General features: G+C 33.8%; 2 protein-coding genes across 4 annotated transcripts; one reads left to right on the forward strand and one right to left on the reverse strand.

Annotated features, from left to right (window-relative positions):
- The first annotated feature begins 15 nt into the window (after positions 1–15).
- LOC126732572 (probable protein phosphatase 2C 80) lies at positions 16–5,518 on the forward strand. Of its 3 annotated transcripts, none has more exons than XM_050435507.1 (5): positions 16–227; positions 827–1,479; positions 2,095–2,419; positions 3,170–3,322; positions 4,922–5,518. In XM_050435507.1, the coding sequence occupies exons 2-5, from the start codon at positions 854–856 to the stop codon at positions 5,216–5,218; spliced, it is 1,401 nt and encodes a 466-aa protein (XP_050291464.1). In that variant the 5' UTR covers positions 16–227; positions 827–853; the 3' UTR covers positions 5,219–5,518. The 3 variants fall into 3 exon arrangements, with proteins under 3 accessions (XP_050291464.1, XP_050291463.1, XP_050291465.1); XM_050435506.1 differs by having other exon boundaries at positions 17–227; positions 715–1,479; XM_050435508.1 differs by having other exon boundaries at positions 18–227; positions 715–1,479; positions 3,173–3,322.
- A 5,105-nt stretch (positions 5,519–10,623) lies between these two features.
- Positions 10,624–14,184, reverse strand: LOC126689813 (vicilin-like seed storage protein At2g18540). The gene is made up of 5 exons (XM_050384990.1): positions 13,905–14,184; positions 13,123–13,301; positions 12,879–12,959; positions 11,778–12,062; positions 10,624–11,686 (listed from the first exon to the last, which is right to left on the reverse strand). The coding sequence occupies exons 1-5, from the start codon at positions 14,182–14,184 to the stop codon at positions 10,661–10,663; spliced, it is 1,851 nt and encodes a 616-aa protein (XP_050240947.1). The 3' UTR covers positions 10,624–10,660.
- Between the last annotated feature and the right edge of the window lie 6,428 nt (positions 14,185–20,612).

A 20,612-nucleotide genomic window follows, 5' to 3' on the forward strand; every position in this document is an offset into this window, starting at 1 on the left:
AGGTTGTTGTGGACCTTACGCAAAAGAAAGAAGAGAAAGAAGGTTTTAGAATTTTTGGAGTAGTGAAGAAGAGAGGGAAGCTCCAAAGGTCAGAATCGAGTCTCTACTCTTCGGAGCTTCTCTTCGCTTTTTTTCTTTTCTTTTCTTTCTTTTCTGTGTGGGAAAGATCGCTTTCCAATAGTTTTCTCAAGCGCCGACTTTCCTGTGAATCCATTTGAAACAGACAGGTGCGACTTTCTACTTCTTTTTTACATTCATTGCTTGCTTTTTTTCTTTTGCTCATTCTGATATGGGTGTCAAACTCCAACCTTGTTTTTTTTTTTTTTTATCGTTTTGAAATATGGGTTTTTGTTTTTAATTGGTTTGGGTGGTGATTTTTTGTAGTTTGTTGAAATGGGTTCTCTTTTTCTCTCTGATTTTTTGGAGAGAGAGAGAGAAAAATGGCTTCTTTTGTTTCTTTGCAAACATGGTTCCAACTCACAAGTATATTTATGTTTCTAAAGTATATTTATATTCATTGTGGATATCTATTTATTGAGGGTTCCAATGAGAAGAAAAAAGAAAAAGGACTTTCAAGATGTCTGTTTGCTACTAGATTTTCTCAAATTCAATGGAATTTCAGTGTGGAATTTCAGCCATTTATTCTCTTTGAGATTGTGTTTTATTTAGGAGTGAACTCCTTGAAATATATCTTAATTTCTCTTCCCATATTAGGTTTCAAAGTCTTACATTTCACTTCAGAAGGCTTAGTGCGAATTGCTCATAGCTTAATTGGTGTGTATAGAATATATAGATGTATTGGGAGTAATGACATTTTATGTCCAAGGTTGGATAGCCTCCAAGAGTGTAATTGATGCAAGGGCATTCTATATACGGGGCTAAGATGCCATCTGGCATTCTATCGAAGCTGAATACTACTATCTATTCTGGTTTTAGACGTGCAATAGTTCAGCGACAAGGTGGGTGGCAAACTTCACTAAATTTGGTACTTCGACCAGGGAATTTGTTGTTTCGGTATTCAGCACTGTCACGTTCCCTGCCCTATTCAACTTCTTTGATATCAGAGGCCTTTCAGTTTTCTAAAGGTCGGGAGAATAAGAGGAAATTTATGGCTGCTTCTACTTCCAAAGCTGTATTAGCAGATGTCTATGTCGATGACTTGATTTCAAGTTGTGGGAATGCATTAGACTTCACAAAACCTACTGGTGTTTTTTACAATGACAGAAGTCGGGGCAGATATCAAAATGCTAGCCTGAGTTTGAGAAGGAAAGAATGGTCCAACAGTCATCTGATTTGTGGGTATTTTATTTTTGATGGATTGAGGCGGAATTGTAACCCCAATTCACTTGTTGGACCATGGTTGAAGAATTTTCATTCTTCATCTTCTGTGTGCCACTCTACTGGGGCTGCTCATGATGTTTCATTTGACGGCAATTCTCGTGATGAACAGCTTGCAGAGTCCACCATTTTGTCCGGCGAGTATGTGCTCTGATTTTCTTAATTCTCTGTTTTCCCTAGTCATTTTAATGAATTAATTAATATAGTCAATGGAGGTCAGGCCTTGGTGTGATGGCAAATGCCTTCCACCAATAGCAGTAGGTCATGGGTTCAAGTCTGAGAATCAGCCTTCCTAAACAAAATTAGTGGTAAGGTTTCCTACCATGTCCTCTCCCAAACCCCACAAAAGTGGGAGCTTTGTGCACTAGGCATGACCCTCTTTTTTTAAATAAAAGACATCTAGTTAATGTTGTGTCTTTCATGAGCCTCGTACTTATTGGCTAGTTTAGTTGATTTGTTGATGCTGCAATTTGAATTTGTCCTTTATAGTATGTACCCACTATTTCTAATAAAATTTAGGATTGTAGCTTTGGACCAAACTTCACTAATCACATGAATTGTCATTCACACTGTTATTTTGGAGACGCCCTCCCCCAAAAGAGTAAACAAACATTTCTTGCTAATTGTTTACAAATTAATAAAATGGGCTTAGCAGCACCAGAGAGGAGGGTTTTTGTCATACTATAAAGAAGTTTGCTTATGAATTGGGGTTCATTGTTTCTCACTGTTTATATTGTATAACTTGTTTGTGTTCAGAACTGTTCTGGGTGAAAGAACCCTGAAGCTTATTTCTGGATCATGTTACCTGCCACATCCTGACAAGGAAGAGACAGGTGGAGAGGATGCTCATTTTATTTGCGAAGATGAACGAGTAATTGGTGTTGCAGACGGTGTAGGTGGCTGGGCAGATGTTGGTGTTGATGCAGGACAATTTGCCCGTGAGCTCATGTCTTATTCGGTGAATGCAATTCAAGAGGAGCCTAAGGGTTCCATTGACCCAGCCAGGGTGTTAGAGAAGGCCCACTCGAGTATAAAGGCCAAGGGATCCTCAACAGCATGCATCATTGCCCTTACAGACAAGGTTTGTTGTTTTTCATTTTCACAAGCCCCTAATGCCTGTACCTTGTATAAAAATTTTGGAACTTGGAATGTTTACATTAAACAGTAAAACTAGATGATAAAAAATGGAATTTTTTCCACTCTGTCTGACAGCAGGAATATATGTTTGCTTTCTGCTTGTACACACAATTTCTCTAGACCTCATCTTGACCTTATTCATACAAGAACAAATTAAGGAACTCCACAAGATGACCTAGCAGTTGGCTGAATAGAGGCTTTTCTTTATATTGCTGCTCTCTGCTGGATTTGCAGATTTGATGCCATTTTCTCCTTCAACAAAGCAAAATTTTCAAAAAGTGGCAACCCTTTCTCTTGGGTGTAGTGGAAATTTTTATCTTTATTTGTAGGGGCTGACTTTCTTTGTTTCTTAATTTCTACACCTGGGATTATTGCAAACTCCCAAATGCTATTTGATTTCATTCTGTAAATTGCAAGCCTTTTAAGACAGAAGGCTGCCGAATTACAACTACTAATAATATGAAATAATCATGGATGGGTTTGGAATACTTGAGATTTGAACTTAGTTTGAAGACAGCATGCACTAGCACAATTAAAACTTGGACAGAATGCATGATGCAGGTTTCCAGCCATAAACCTTTACACTCTGGTCCTCCATTTGTGTCCACTTCGAACAATTTTCTTTATAGAGAGAAAAAGACTAGAAATATTTGCCATCCGTTGTTATATGGTTTCAAATGTTTGCTTCTTTCAGCAGGGATTACATGCTATTAATCTAGGAGACAGTGGATTTATAGTGGTCAGAGATGGATGCACTGTCTTCCGATCCCCAGTGCAGCAGCATGGCTTCAATTTTACATATCAGCTTGAGAGTGGCCGTGGGGGTGATCTACCCAGTTCTGGTCAGGTCAGTTAGCACTTATACCTCACCATCATGTATGATTTGTTAATGTTTGTGACATAATTATTAGCTTCACTCGTCATATTTGAATCATATGTCTTCTTCTTGTTCTTCCCTCCCCCCTAATGAATCAGTAAAGAGTTTTATACAAACAGGACGAGAAACAACGTGAGCCCTAGAGGAACAAAGTAAACTCTTATCATATATCTCTTTTTTGGGTGTGAATTTTGAAAATCTAACCTGCATGTTCCTTATGTTCTTAACATGCATATCAAATTTCGTTCAAATCAGATGTTATATACTATTTGATTAATAAACTTATTTTTTATACACAATTTTAGATCACAAAAACTTGAAATTTTAACATTTGTTTGATGACATAGCAATTGATTTTTGATTTTTTTTGAAATTTTGCAAGCATGAAGGATATAATAAGAACATGTAATCCAACAGTTAGATTTTCAAAATTCATACTCAATAAAAAAGTATATGATAAATTTGAAGGGTTTCTCTCCAAACTAGAGGGCCCAAAAACACAGCTAATAGAGAGGACTCTGTAGTTTGTATATCTTTCTAGCATATGGAAGAGTTTTGGCTTTGTTCTGTCCACTTATGTGATGGAATATAAAATTGTTAATTAGGGATTAATAGCAAGGTTATCAATTCCGTACCGTACCGGCCAGCAATCCGGTACGCTCGACCCCCCTGTTTCGTACCGGAAAAAATACCGGCCAATTTCGGGCAATATCGGCTGGTATTGGGCGTATCGGCCGGTACAGAAAAAAGGTTTTTTTTTTTTTTTTTTTTTTTTTTTTTTTTTTTTAAGTTTTGTAATTTTTGAATTTTTGTTAGGACAGAATGGTAATTTATTTGTATTAACTTATTAGTATTATTTGTTTTCTTAGTATGCAATGGTAACTTTTAAGCTTTCTATTTTATTTTTTTATTTCTTTTTCCCTTTTAATTGATACTAAAGTCTAAAACCATGAATAATTAGTTTTGAATTGAGGAAATGTTTTATGGTAATCTTTTATATTTATTATAATATATATATACATAGACACATACATAAATATATATATATATATATATATATATATATATTTATTTATTTATAAATATAAAAAATAGCGGTAAACCCGAAACGGTACATCGGTATTGACCGGTATCCGAAATATATCGTACCGGTGGCCAAACCGGTATGGCCTCCGGTACGGTATTGACATCCTTGATTAATAGTAATGAGTTTATAATTTTATTAAATAAGAAAATATGTATTATGACAACGCAGACATCAAACATGTGCTGGATGCATCTCCCTAATGAAGTCATTGTGGGGACTTTCATGAGGTCTGAAATGCTTCTTAGCTTTAGGCTTCCATGATCCTGGAACCCTTGAGAGCTAAGATACAGTTAACTAAATCAGCTTAGGTTACTACAATGATGAGAAAGGAGTAACTTCTCAAGTACGATTAGAAAGGAGTCCTGAATATTTTATGTTTTTTTCCCACTGGTAGTTTTATCAACTAAATCAGCAGCTTAATCAGTACAAGCTGTAATCAAGTGTGTTAGACTCAGTTATCTTTTTGGGATAAATGCATCCAGGTATTTACAATTCCTGTCACTGCTGGAGATGTCATTATTGCTGGAACAGATGGGTTATTTGACAACTTATATAATAATGAGGTCACAGCTGTTGTTGTTCATGCGATAAGAGCTGGCTTGGAACCACAAGTAACTGCTCAGAAAATAGCAGCTTTGGCACGCCAGCGAGCACAGGATAGGAACCGACAGACACCATTTTCTACGGCTGCTCAAGATGCTGGTTTCCGTTATTATGGAGGCAAGCTTGATGACATCACAGTTGTGGTGTCATATATAACTAGTTCTTCCGATGTGTGAGTTTCTCATTTCTAGTATAGATATACTTACTTTGCTTGTATAGTCACGTGTTTAGTTGTGGTGGTGGACTGGGCAGTGTGGGCTGATAAGCCCATTAATTCCATTTTTGGCCATGAAACACCGCGGAAGTTGTACTTGATATTGGTTACATTTAGTCCTTTGAAGATCTGAAATTTGAACTACATTAGCATTAGAAAGCTGTGCATTTTGATATGCTTTCAATTCACGTATAATTAATGTAACCTCCTTGAATGTCTGGCCCAAGTGATAAGGTGAATGCAATTTTCTTCTTCTTTTTCATCTTGGTTCAATATGTGAGCTATTGTATGAACTTGTTATGATTTTTTAACTATTTTAATTTTGAACTAATGGACCAAAAGTTTTGTTATGATTTTTAATTTTTTAGCCTTTTAAAAGTTTGAACTAATTGATTGAAGTCGATTATGTGGGAGGTTATATGCCCTTGTTACTGGACTATTGTACAATAACTCGATTGTACAAAAATGTCACTCTCTTTTCTCTGACAAGAATAGCGGAACCTAATGTTACGTGAGATTAGGAAGTATGATATTATCATACTCTTGGAATATTGTATAATTACCCCTTGTTCCTTGGGTTAGGCATAATTCAAGGAGGTTACATAAATAATAGGTGAAATGCTTGCTTGTCTGCATGCTAGCAGTTTTTCTTTCTAGTGTTTCAGCTTATTTTCCTATGATCAACAAAAGCCAATTTTTTTTATCTAAATACTGAAATCGGTTCCAACTGTGGAGAACAATATCTCAGGTATCATGTTTGGTTCTCATCTATGTCATAATTCATATATCAATTCTAGTAACTCATTACCCACAACTCATGACTCATTCTCATAACTCATAATTCCCAATTTTTTTCTTAATTCATTCTGCATCCTATTTGGCACCCGAAATCCCCCAGGTTTTGGTTGTAAAAAACAGATTTTAACTCGGTGGGGTGGGATCTTTATCAGAAACTGCTACCTGCCATAGCAACGAAACCTAAAGAGCACAAATTGCAAACAAACACAGCACCCACATGAACCGAAGAAGAAAAAAGCATTGATCAGCAACACCCACATGATCAGCCACACCTACAAAAAGAAAAAGCTACTAACGGCCACACAAACTCACCTCCATTACAATCCAAGCCTCAAACCACAACCACACTCATACAGACATCAAAATCCGAACACATCAACATACAAATCCCTAGATCAGCAATCCAAAACCGTAGTCCACACCCACCAGAAAATTACATGCTGAAGAAACCCATCAAAGACTATAAGAACCCAGAAAAACCCACAGCTCTTCTATTCTCAATAACTCATAAAAACCCATAAATTACAACTTATTTATTCCGAAAATCACAACCAAACAAAACCCATAGATAATAGAAAACCCAGGCCTAATTTTCGAAATACAGCCATGAGAAATTTGTGAGATCGAAGAAGAGAAAGCACCGGTGTTTGCTGTGTTCAGATCGAAGAAGAAAAGAACCGTTTTGAAGAAATAGAGGAAGAAAGAAGAGAAAGAAAGAAGCTAAGAGAAGAAATAGGCAAAGAAAGAAAAAATGAAAAGAAAGAAAGAAGAAGAACCTAGAGAAAAGGAAATGGGCGTGAAGAAGAAAGAAAGAAAGAGAAAATGAATGAGGAGAAAGAACCTGAGAGAAAAATATGGTGCGAAGGAAAAAAAAAAAAAAAAAAAGTGAAAATGCACTTTTAGTTCTTACATTTTGGGCCTATTCACAATTTGGTCCCTAAATTGATTTAGCTCCTAGGTCAGTCTCTGATTTTCAAAAATCATTTTTAAAATAGTCCTGCCGTCAACCTAGTGACAGAAAATGGGTGACAAAAAATGCTGAGGTGGCAAACGGAGTGCATATGTTAATTGCTGACGTGGCAAATAAAATAATATTAAAAAAATTTATTTTGCTTTTAAAAATGACAAGTCAGCATTTTAATTAATAAAAAAAATAATTAAACTGAAAAAATTCAAAAAAAAAAAAAACCTTTTTTCAATTTTAAATATTGAAAAAACAATTTATAGTTTCAATTTTTCTTAAACTTTCTTAACAAACAAACATTAAGTTAACACCCCTTCTCATTCTAGGCTGGCGTGTTTGTGTTTGTATCTATTTCATTTTCTTCTTTCTTTTATGATAAACTAAAAAAGGAAAAATCAAAATGAAAATAACTTAATAAATAAATATGGCGAGTGTTTGTATTTTTTTTTTCTTTAGATCCTCTCTTTCTCTATCTCTTGGTGCATATATTTGTTTGTATCTTTCTTTGTTCAAGCTTTCAATCCCTCTCTCTCTCTCTCTAAACCTGACTCTCTAATCTTTGGGTTTTTCTAGTTTTCCGTGGGGTGGTCGGTAATGGAGGTGGAGATCGGTAATCCATGGGTTTTGGATTATGGGTTTGGTGGGAGATGGAGATGGCTGGGTTTGGTTGGAGAGGGCTGGGTTTTTCTGGGTTTGGTCGGGGTGGTCGTTTTTGTTGGAGAGGGCTGGGTTTTTTTGGGTTTGGTTGGGGTGGAGACTGGTGGTCAGGGTGGTCGTTTTTGTTGGAGAGGTTTGGGTTTTTCTAGGTTTGGTCAGGGTGGAGATCGGTGGTCGAGGTGGTCGTTTTTGTTGGAGAGGGCTGGGTTTTTCTGGGTTTGATCGGGGTGGAGATCGGTGGTCGTTTTTGTACTGTTTAGTGGACCGTGACTCGGATTGGGCTTCGACTAGGTGGATTTGTTGTTGTTGATGGCGAGTTGATGGTGGATTTGGGTTTGTTGACAGCGGATTTGGTGTTTTTGATGGCGGATTTGGTGTTGTTGATCGGCAAAGTGTTGTTTGATGAATTTCTGGGTTGGAGGTTTCTGGGCTGGAGGTTTGATGATTTTTCTGGGTTGGTTTTCTCATGTTGGTTTTGGTTTGGATTTGATGAATTTTTTTATGTTCTAGAGGTTTCGGTGGAGGATAGGGATTTTGTATGAAATATTGCATTGTTCTGGGTTTGATTGTGCTCTTGTTCTGGGTTTGATTGTTCTTGGATTCTGAAGAACAAGTTATTGTGTTCTTAGCTAAAAAATAATGAAAGCAATAATAATAATAAAATCAAATTTAAAAGTTTTTTTTTTTTTTAATTTAGTTTGAATTAAATTGAAATTGAAAAATATAAATTATTTTTATTTTTTTAATTAAACTGACGTGGCTTTTTTTAATTCAGAAAATGCTGACATAGCATTTAAAAAATTTTTAATATATTTTATTATTATTATTTTATTAGCCACGTCAGCAAACAGTACATTCCGTTTACTACCTCAGCATTTTCTGTCACTGGGTTGATGGCAGAGACTATTTTAAAAACGATTTTTAAAAATCAAGGACTGACCTAGGAGCTAAATCAATTTAGGGATCAAATTGTGAATAGACCCAAAATGTAGGGACCAAAAGTGCACTTTTACCAAAAAAAAAAAAAGAAAGAAGAAAGAAAGAGCCATTGGTAGTGTGACAGGTTTGTACAGTGTGGGTCCTACTCATCATGTGTTATTACCAAAATGTCAATTAACTTATAACTAATACCAAAAAGTTGTTCTCATTCACATTATTCATTTTCAATATTTTGAGTTATGAGCGATGAGAATTAGGGATGAAAACTTGGCCAAATAGATGCAATTGGTGTGAGACCCAACAGAAGTGTGTAATAGGTGATGGATGATGGAAATAAGGCAAACCAAACAGGCTTATCATCTCTTTAACAACTATAAGATCAATGACACATACACTAAATGTAGAGATGGCAAAAACCCGCTTGGGATGAGTTTCCGATCTGACTCAATGAGTACGGATATGTGTTTTACCCTCATCAGTTAGGGGATTCGGGTATTGGGGCGGGTTTTTCTTGTGCCCGAACCTGGTGGAAGACAGCCATGGAGCACTGGAGCTGCCAATTTTAAGGGCGGCCGTGGAGCACCTCCAACGCTATGCTGTTGTAGATGAAAATTTAAAATTTAACTCTAATCAAATCAAACAATGCATTCAAACTTTCACGCATTTCTATCATAGTGCAATACGAGATTCCTCCTCATCTACAATTTTATCTACTTCAACTGCTAATCTTGCAAGTATAGTACTAAACCAAGACAAACTGTGCAGTAGCTATAACAATAATCCTGATTACAATAATAATCATAGTAATGACTATTCTAACAATCTTATTCCTGTATTTAAAAAAAAATTCTAATCAAATCAAACTAAACATCAAAACTTCAGGCTTCCAAGATTCTTCATCTACAACAACCAACAACATTGCATTATAAAAATCTTGTTGCTGTAATTTTTTTAAGTTCATCCAACTTGGATGTACACATCTCCTCATGGCAGGGAGAAAATTGGTGTATTTATCATTTGTACCATCCACTCATCCAGATACTTTTCAATATGTGTGTATTGACACTTTATATGAGACTTTTTTTTTTTTGGCAAATAAATAACATTTAGTTTAAATTTAAATGCAATCCTTTTTTCAATAATTAACGTGAGAAAACTAAAAAGATCAAAGATATTTGAGATCACATAGTTGCATTTCTAATATCTAGCAGGAAGCTGCATTACTCAACACTTCATAAGTTTATGCATTCATCCTTCATCCTTATTGATATAAAGATCTCAAAGTTTTCTGCATTCCACTAAATTTGTTTCCCCCAAAAGATATGTATAGTTAAATGGGAGACAATGGAGCTACAACCTTTCAACCCAAAACAATAGTTGAAAACATACTCAATAGTCAATCCCACTTCGGAGTTGCAAATCCTGCCTCCAAGTTAAGAAACAAGTAGCAGTGAACAAGAAGTACCCTCAGCTGAAATTGGCCATAACAAATGTGTGCCTAGAGTTTGAAAGTGATTTGAGATACCTGAATATTCTTGCCCAAATTGATCCAAAATTGAATGAAGCAAACCCTTCAAGCAAGCATTCTAATAGACACTATTTTGAGATTGTCTGAGCTGATTAAGATAGGAAAACACTGCTATACTGGATAAGAATTTAAAATAAACCATTTGCTTTCTTACCTATTCCAAGATTTAGATTTTAGAAATTGCTAAACATCAACAATTTTTAAATTTTGACTTTGAAACATGACATGTTATTTGATAAACATTACAAACATGACTTATAATTTGATTAAGTACCACCTTACACCTAATTAAGCAGGAATCATTCAACCTTTTTAACCAATGCACTCATAACTTTACAATAAGCATGGATCACAAAACTTATTATACCAAAAAGCATCAAATGACAAACATTGTCCAAGTGGGACGTCATTTTGCATAGAGCAAAATGCATGTTTGTTTTTCTTATTAACATGCATATATTTAAGATGATGAAAACTACACAATCCAAAGTAGATGTGACAACTAGCTAGGCATTAAATCAAATCATTGCTTGTTCTTCTCCCTTTCCCCATGCCTCTCTCCTTTCTTCTTCTTCTCTCCTTGCTTCTTCTTCCTCCCATTCTGCTGCTTCTTGTCTCCGTTTCTTTTCCTCTACTTCTTCCCTCTCTTTTCTCGTGGTCTCTCTTTCTGGTTCTTCTTGTCCTTTTCTCCCTTCTTCTTTCCTCCTATCTTCTTCTTGTTCTCTTTTTGCTTCCTCTTCTCTCTCTCCAGTATGTTCTCGTCTCCAAGTCTCTTCCTCTTTGTGCTCTCTTTCCCTTTTTTCCCTCATTGGTTCTTCTCTTGCTTTCTCTTCCCTTTCCTCTTCCCTTCTCCTCCTCCCCTCTTCTTCTTCCCTCCTGGCTTCTTCTTGTTCCCACTTTGCATCTTCCTCTCTCTTTCTAGCTTCCTCCTCTTCTCTCTTCCCACCCTCCTCCTCCTCTCTCTTTCTAGCTTCCTCTTCCTCCCTTTTTGCTTCCTTTTCTCTCTCTTTCTCTTCTTCCTCCCTAGCTTCTTCCTCCTCCCTTCTTGCTTCCTCTTCCTCTCTCTTTCTAGCTTCTTCTTCCTCTCTTTCTTTCTCTTCCTCTATCTTCTTAGCTTCCTCTTCCTCCATTAGCCTCTGCTCTTCCTTAGCACAATTGCAACACTCTATTATGACTGACTCAGGCTGCTGATTCATAAGCTGATCAATCACAGTACTGTTAGTGACATTTAAGGACAAGGCCAACACGCGCTTATCCAAAGTTTGAAAAACTGAACTCTTTCCTGCCAGAAATTGAGGATTATTTTTCCTTGCTGTTGTACTAAATCCCATGAAAACAAATGACTCATTGTTGAAAGATATCTGGGCCATGGGATGGAACCTAGGCACAGCAAAAACATCTCCTTCCTCCACCCTGAACCTCGTATTGTTGCATTCTGATTTCTTTGCAGTGCTAGAACAAACCAGCCGAACCATCCCTTCCCCTCGTAACACTACTGATATCTCAGGTGCCAATGGATTCCAATGTGGGCCCATCATTGAGCCCTTCAAAAGAACAAGTTAAAATAGTGTTAGAATTAGGTGTTGGATTTCCAATGGACCAAGAAGCAAGCTGTTAAAAACAAAATTCACTAACCTCTGTTAGATTCACCATGAAAAGTCCAATATTGGAACCCTTCAACAAATGCAATTTTTTCTTGGTTACTGTTAGGCTCCACCCGTTACTATTCTCAAAATCTGGCTTTTCATCAAAAATATTATAGGGTTTCTTCTTATTGTCACTGAGTAACATGCCACCTCTTCCTCTTCGGAAGACTTGGAGGAGGAGAGCGTCTAATTCTGTTTCCTTTGTTGGCTCTGCATGCACTATGCCTGGTGGCTGAGTTCCTTTTGTTATTTCTCTTACCAAATCCTCCGAGACCTAGAGATATAGTAATATTTTCATTATTTATTATAGATCTTAGATTATTACACATACTAAGCACATATATGTAATCAACATGAAAATCTTTCAGCCCTATTTTTTAGAAAGATATAATGATGAAGTGGATCATTGGGTCCAAGATTCATGTCACCCACAACCATCACAAAATAAAGAATTTATTTCAGATAAAAGTAAAAGGCAGATACTGTCATTTCATTTCAAATGCAACTAAAACTTAGTACTTGGGACATAAAACCAATGTTTATAAGATCTTTCTTGTCTCCAAATACTCACATATATATACACGAAAACTATTAGCCTAAAGAGATTCAACTACTTGGAAAAACTCAAGAACTTTAGGATTATTATTGCATTAAAAGAAACAGTCCATCTCCGTAGACACCCAAATTTATACCCATTTTCACAATGTTCCTGTGTGTCGATTTTGTGATTGGATTACAATACTTTTCACATAAGACCATCATATGTACTTGTTGAAAAAGTAAATTTAAGTGCACCACCAACCACAAGGTGACATTGAAGCATGCATATTGTATATCTCATGGATACTTGATCAAAAAGTAAATTTAGATGCACCAATCATAAGGTGACAAACATATGATGTGGATTTGGTACATTTTAGGTGCGTCTCTATAATTTTTCTTAAAAGAATATGAAATGCTTCTACATAAGAAAATTTAAAAATTACTATAAATTATAATAGGGACAATAGAATATTCTTGGTATTTAATTATACATCGAGCAGGTACTAGAATGAAAAATGAAACTGATTGGAACTTGGTAAGTATATACCTTGAAAGCTGCTTTGAGGACTTCCTTATTAAAGCCTCGCAACAAGTTGCCAATAGTTGAGTATGCCCCAATTGTTGGCTCCTGCATTGGTTTTAATTAGTACTAACTTTTAAATAGCAAAACTAAGCAACTTAAATATCCTATTTATATTCTAGCAAATCTACTAGATATAGTCGAATGAAAGAAATTTTTTTTAAAATAGAAAATAACAGGGTACTTATTACAAATTAAAAGAAGCTCATACATATAAGTCATCATCTGTATTGGTGAAGATTGCATATATCTTAAGCTTCTGTCGCTCCGGTTGTAAGCTGCTATGCACATAGAAGATAGAGCCTGACTTGAGCCTGTAGATATCTCCTCGACGTAAATCCACTCTCCTCATTTCATCAAGAGTATCAGTCCAAGTCAACCTCCCACTTCCTATATATATATATATACACCCACAAAAAATATAATGCATATATACATGGGAATATTTAGAAATAAAAAACAATAATGAATATGGTACTTGTGATTAGAAAATTAAACCCCAACGCTTAGGCATTAGTGAATTACAATTTATAGTAGAAGCAATTAAATGGTTTATTTTAAGTGAGTTTGCATTAGCTTTTTCTTTTAGAGTCTCTGACCTTATTTGTTTATTAACTGTTTATGTACAACATTTTAAAAGCTCGATTTTTCTAAGTATAAATAAAAATGCTTGGATTAAAAAAAATTACAAAATATTTGTCAAAACTTGTTAAAAAATTGTGAGTGGTAGAAAAAAATGGTTGGCATATGTGGTTACAGCTTATTGCATGACAAGTTATGAATTAAGGAAGTGTTGACCCATATGTTCCAATCACTTTTCTTCATCACTCACAACTTATAATCATGACGAGTTATGACAAAATTGTGTAATTTTTAATGGTTCTGTAAAGTATAATTATACTTTTTTTTAGGGGTCAATTTGAAGTAAACAAGCACAAACTTTCAAATAAAATAAAATTAATCTATATATATGCAAACTAAAAGTCACAGCACCTGTGTGGACATAAAAGACCATGTCTGCATGGAGGAGTACAGGAAGAAATAGCGAGTATGGATCCAACGTGATGAACTGGAGGTGGTATTGCCCTCGTGCTCCATCACCGATCTCAATGGCTGAGACCTCTCCGTATTCTGTCACAACAAGTTGTCTCCTTTCATCTTTCCTCACTACAGGCTCCAAACCTGAGGCATCCTCCTTAAAAGCCTTATTCACATGCAAAAACAGAGAAAGAGAAAGAAAAAAGAGTGAGAGAAATGAAGCTTTGTTAGACATTATTTCCTTTCAGAGAGAGAGTTCAATTCTCTTAGCTTCAGAGTGATCGAGCTGGGTCTATAAATATAGATGAAGATGATGAGGAGCTAAAGAGGTACGTGTCTTTCTCTATGGACACGTACATTTGCATGGAACAGGTGGCTGGTGATTGGGTCTAGGTCTTTCCCGCATAAGTTCAAGTAGTTAGGGTTGATCCGAAATGGAGGGGTCCATGGTCTTATTTACCGAAAAATGCTAAATCTAAAACTAAGATTATTTTTTTGCTTCAACAATAACAACCAATAACAATTTCCCAGTTAAGATTTATTGTGAAAATGTTTTAAAAATGTTATGAACATAGTATTTCTTTAAATATTTTACTATATAATCTTTACAAACTCATATCATAATGAATAAAATTGGTACATTTAAAAAATATAAAAAATAAATTTAATTTTTTTTATTTTTATGATTGGTGACAAATCAACTTGTAAATATTATGTGGTAATAAAATTTGTAATATCCTCATTATCAAAAAAAAAATTGTTATATCCCTAATATCACTCTAAATGAAAAATCAATTTGTAAATATTATGTAGTAATAAAATTTGTAATATCCCCGTTATTAAAAAAAAAGTTGTTATAATCCTAATATCACTCTTAACTAGTCTGACATATCAATTTGTAAATATTATGTAGTAATAAAATTTGACATATCCCTAATATTACTCCAAACTAGCTCGTTTGACACGAATAATGCTAGAGATACAAATTATTTTACAAAAAAATTTATAAACTGCTAATATAGTGAATGATTATTGGTAAATAAAAATGGGATATTAATTGTGAGTCTAGATGAAAACTAATAAGATATTGGTCACATCAACATTTGGTAAAAATATTGTAAAATAGTTTGTGTTCATATCATTACTCCGTTTGACACATAAATTTGTAAATATTATGTAGTAATAATATTTGTAGTATTCCTAAAATCACTCTTAAGGTAACTGATTACAAGATCTTAAATTTCGCAAGGATTACGGGATGGTCCTGTTTGACTCTTGACAACACGAAATGGGCTTTGGAAGATGCATGCATGGTCTGTGATCAAATCTGAACTGGGCTGGGTTGCCTTTAATTAAATTGAGCATAGTGAGAAATGGTATACATGGGCTGTAGCATATTATCTTAATCAATCTCAGGCTGAGATTTTGGGCTAAAATCTGCCCAATGCCCAAGGCCCAAGTAGAGGTGATTTGTAGTCCACACCAAATAATAATAATAATAGTTTGCACTTTTTTGTAGGTTCAAGTTCATAAAGGTTTTGTTTAGTAATTAAAATAAAAAAAAAGTTCATAAAGGATTTTTTTTTTCAATAAAGGATCTAGCTTCGAACCCAACCCACCTATACTAAATTCAATCTGCGTCTTACTCTTATAATAAAAAAAATAATTATCATGGAGTGAATATCATAAATTTATTTATTTACAAAACTTATTTAATTTATTTACTTATGTATAATATTTTTAAAATCTTACATTTTCTAAATATAACTGTACTATGGTCTATTTTTAACAAATAAACAAATCTAGTTCAACACTAAATCAGGTGATTCAAGGTTCGAAAGATTGTTATAGATGTCTTCATTTGACGGTAGCTTAAATTTTATTAGTGATGCTGTATAAAATGAAGAGATTCAATGATAGTATAGATTTCAGACCTCCAAATTCTTTTATTTTCTGTGGAAAAACATTGAAAAAAAAATACATAAATTAAATTCCAATAAAACTCAGAAGAACGCTACCATTATGCATTTCACAAGATATCCATGTTGAAAGGTGGTAAGAGTAATCAAAGTTTCTTCTTTGGTTTATTTGCCTCTAAGAGAAATTAACTTTTAATGAAGCAGCTTTAATTTTATTGTTCTATCATCGATCAAAATCCATCTACTTCTGACTGGCACTGAACAATTCTGTATTCAAGTGGGAAATCTGAGTTGGTCGTGTCATTAGTTCAAGTGGGCACCAAAAATACCAAATATCATTCACAATAATACCACATAAAATGTGATGTTAACTGGTCAGAGAGGATTCTCAGGAAAAAAAAAAAAAAAAAAAAACTAGTCAGAGAGAAGTAGGCAAACAGAGAGGCCACGTAAAAAATGCATGTGAAGGAATCACACATATTAAATAAGTGGTGGTAGTAAAGACTAAAGAGAACTAATAATTGAATCAAAGGGTATTTCTTTTTTTCTTTCTTAAAAAAAAAAAAAAAAAAGTAACTCCAACATATCCTTAAGATCCTCTTTCATGTAAAAGGACCCCTAAGGTTTATTTGTACAATAAATAGAGGATAGAAGATCCGCACCATCATGCTCAAATCACCTCCACTGTTCCCACTATTTTTCTTTTAGGAGAAGTGGGTGAATGAATTGATCATGAAGACCATAACTTTATTTGAATGATATAAAGAGAGTAGAATCTCAACCCCTCTGTCTATCTTTTGTGTGTTACAAGCCTCTTTCGATCTTTTTGTCACCGCGTGTGTCCCGTGTACTATTTGCTATAGAAGAGAGACTTAGTTCTTAAGTATTTGACAAGGTATCCTAAATCCTAATGGAATTAATACTTGTAGAAAGCTAGGTACGTTCATTCTTTTCCAAAAAATAAGAAAGTTAGGTACGTTAAACATGCGATTAAGAAAACTTAGTTTAAAAATGAAATTCCATTATTAAATGTTTTAGCCATGTACTCCTACAAGGTCTTTGAAATAGAATAATTTGGTTATTCGTTTTGTTTTCTCTAGTATATCTTACACAATGTAATAGAACATGACAACATAATTAAAAGTGGTATTGATAACTATATTCCAAACTCAAACATAATAAGATGTTACATAATGGTTTATGATTATGAATATGCAAATTTTGAAAATATTGTGGAATAAGGAACCACCATAGAGTTACTAAAATGATTCCGTGTTTTGGGATACTTAAATTGATAATATCTATTATTTACCATTTGATTTGATGATAACCATATTTTTAGTTTTTTTTTTTTTTTAATACCATTTTTTTAGTTAATTATGATTGAATTTGAATTTCTAGCTAGTGCCGCTCTATAATGGATATCCATTAATTGATTGTTATGTATGTTGCAGATAGTAGTCTTCCGACTCTTCCCCCTTTCCTTTTTTCTTTGTTGATAGTTCAATAATTGGGAGAAGAGGGAATTAAATCTAAATTACAAACTTCATAGCAGTGCAAACATCAATCACTATCAACAATTGAAGGTATGATGTAATATTGAATCTAATTATTTGAAAAGTTGGTACAAAAGATCTATATATGTAATGTATTCGCCGGCGTTTTTTTTTATGCTTATTAGCCTGTATTTAGCACACATATTATATATTGTTGTTGTTTTTTTTCTATTCCAAACGGCAGTTATATTTATTATATATTGTTAAGCATAATAAAGAAAACCACGTTAGGATTCCTACTCTTATAACATATATTTATTTTATCCTTTCTACATTAATTAAATAATATTTTGAGAGAACAATAAAAAAAATGGTAATATGTAATATGTGAGACATGATCTTGGATGCTAAGATGCCATGACACCGTCGAGCTTGATTCAATTCGCGCCCAATGATTGATATATTCATGCTATTCTTTTGTGTTTCACGAGTACTTTTTATTATATTAAAAAAAAGAAGTAATGGCAAAATATATTAGAGAGAGAGAGAGAGCTATTTTTCTCCTTCCCAGGTTTCAATATTGAATACGACTAAGAAGATTAGAATTTTCTCTTTCAAATTACAAAAAAGAGGACTATATAACTAGCTACAAAATGAGCTAAGTATCGAAGTTTGCAAATATCAACACATGAGTTGCCTTCCAAAATGAGAAGGATAGTTTTACTAAGAGAATATTAGCTATATATTATGGAAGTAATGTGAGGATTGTTGGAAATTTATTTCTCGATTGATAGATTATAACCAAATTAAGCTAAACCAATTAATTAATCAGTTATGCTTTCTGATTTAGATTTGCTTAAACAAGCCACATAGCTATATTGTAGTATTTACTATTTATATTGCAAAAAAATAAGTAAGACAAGAATATATTATTATGAAGGGAAACCTTGACATGAAAAACCATAAAAGAGTTTATTGTTTATCTAAAATGAAAGAATCTACTTGTGAAATTGAAGTTATACAAATATGTCAACCCTAATTCTAATTTGTCACATCCAGTAAAACTTACAATTGTGATCCCGTGAAATTTCAACCATCTTTAACTCTTTTACTATGGATCTCTTTACACAAACAACCCAATTCGTGATTTCAAGTACTAACTTGAAGGTTCTCACAATAACACATATTTGTGTAGATGTTGCATCTTAAAACTGATCACCAATCCTTTAGAATTCTTTGGTTTTCTCGGTGATAGAAAGATTTCTTGGTACAAAATCCTAGGCATACATCAATATCGTAGCACACCTTGCATTCATTTTTCTTGTTGTGGTCAATTTTAGTGTTATCTTTTATATTTTAGACCTGTAAGGCACTAATTCCAAAATTTGATCATCGACCTAAATCAAGAATTCATAAATCTTGAGGCTCAGTCAGTTGACTGCTGTTGAGTATTAAGCTTGTAGTAGAGCTTAAGTGAACCTCGATTTGTCGAGTGTAGTCGAGCACTCGAGCTAACAAAAACTACAATTTCCTAGCAATTCTCAAGTCTTTGTATTAATCTTCAAGTATATCACCTAGATACACAAGACTTGCAGTTTGACTCAATAAATTATTACAATTTGACACTGTTTGCGAACAGGAACAATACATGGACCTAACATGGATGAACGGATACATGTCCATTGTCCAACACATTTGATGCATCCCTTTCCAAAATTATATGAGTACCGTACCCCACAATGACCCTTAAGCCTCCAACAAATCTATCCAAACATGGCCCAGTGTTCCTTTCTTCTTCCTCTTCTTTTTAAATTTTAATTATTTATTTTATTTTGCGAAAACATGGACCAGTGTTCTTACTTATTATAGCATTTACATCAACTCACCAATTTAATATTTCAGCAAAAATTTATCTAAACTCAACCAAAACAAGCATGCATCACTTCTCAAAAAAAAAAAAAAAAAAAAAAAAAAAAAAAAAAAAAAAAAACAAGCATGTATCAACCTCACTAAATTAACTAAAGTTTTTAAAGATGATAGTCTCATCTCTACATATAGTGAGCCTCTATCCTCACTATATTAAATTTCAATGTTAATAAAGTATTGAGGTTGATGTATATGTATGAAAATAATAGATAGTGAAACTAGTAAAAGTAGAGTTTTTTGGATTAGTTTAGTTAAATATTTGAGAAAATTGATGTGAATGCTCTTGTACTTGTTTATTTAGCTTAATTACAATTTTTAAAAATTTTACTTTTTATAAATACTTCATGTGTACTTTTACTTAATATTTGTTTTAAAGCCCAAACAATCACTTAATGTCATTTCCTAGTCCCTCAAAAATGCTGGTATAACAAAACTCATTAAGCTCGATCTAGGTTTTTTTTTTTTTTTTTTTGGGGGGGGGGGGGGGGGATGTTTAAGGTATTAAATTTTATTATTATCTTTTTTCTTTTTCTTTTTTCATTATTTTACCCCCTTAACCATCGTTTTTTACTTAGGCATAATAGGTCCCATATTTCGTTACATCAAATTGCCTTTGCTTTATTATAAGATTAAAGCAAGGTCGCAAAAGGTAGCTGCATTGGATCCCTTATAAAAGAGCCTTTCTGTTTTGGCTGAATCAGTGTGAACCATAATGCAAAGACAACCCCCCAAAAAAAAAAAAAAAAATGGTAAAATGAAACTCTTGTATGTGCTTTGATTTAGACGTGAGTGCCGCTTGTAAATAAGAGGACCTAAGACAGCTTTTTGTAGTTGGCCCAACTTTCTCTTCAAAGTTCAAATCATAAACCCAACAATAAAAGGTTCACCTCTAAACTAGACACGTGTACCTATTGAAATGTATGGCAACTAAAAAATTAAAGTTGTTAATATGATACTCTAAGCAGTTTCGGATTGATTGTGTGAATGAACTCTTTCGACATCAAGTTTCTGATTAATACATTCAATTCTTAACTTTAGTTTTTTTAATCGACAAATAGGCCAAATCATGGGCTTACAATTGATGGGACATTGGCTTCATAAAGAGATTAGAAATATTTTTTTTTCGACTTAAAGAGATTAGAATTTTAGACTTTGATATATACGTAATATATTTATAATTATATATAATATACAATAACGGAATCATGTAGAGACAAGGGGGTCACGGTCCTTTTTTTTTTTTTTAATTTTATTTTTTTACTAGTATACAATAATTTATTATTTTGGAAGTTTTTATTAAAAAATTCATACATGCCCTACCT

Source organism: Quercus robur, chromosome 6 (genome assembly GCF_932294415.1).
Source record: "Quercus robur chromosome 6, dhQueRobu3.1, whole genome shotgun sequence".
Taxonomy (NCBI): domain Eukaryota; kingdom Viridiplantae; phylum Streptophyta; class Magnoliopsida; order Fagales; family Fagaceae; genus Quercus; species Quercus robur.

Bases quoted from the DNA above. Each gene is read 5' to 3' on its own strand.
- LOC126689813 (XM_050384990.1), bottom strand. From the start codon at position 14,184: ATGTCTAACAAAGCTTCATTTCTCTCACTCTTTTTTCTTTCTCTTTCT. The intron at 12,063-12,878 runs GTATATACTTAC...CTATATCTCTAG, and splicing joins TCCTCAAAGCAGCTTTCAAG to GTCTCGGAGGATTTGGTAAG. The intron at 11,687-11,777 runs GTTAGTGAATTT...GTTCTTTTGAAG, and splicing joins TCATGGTGAATCTAACAGAG to GGCTCAATGATGGGCCCACA.
- LOC126732572 (XM_050435507.1), top strand. From the start codon at position 854: ATGCAAGGGCATTCTATATACGGGGCTAAGATGCCATCTGGCATTCTA. The intron at 2,420-3,169 runs GTTTGTTGTTTT...TGCTTCTTTCAG, and splicing joins TCATTGCCCTTACAGACAAG to CAGGGATTACATGCTATTAA. The intron at 3,323-4,921 runs GTCAGTTAGCAC...AAATGCATCCAG, and splicing joins ATCTACCCAGTTCTGGTCAG to GTATTTACAATTCCTGTCAC.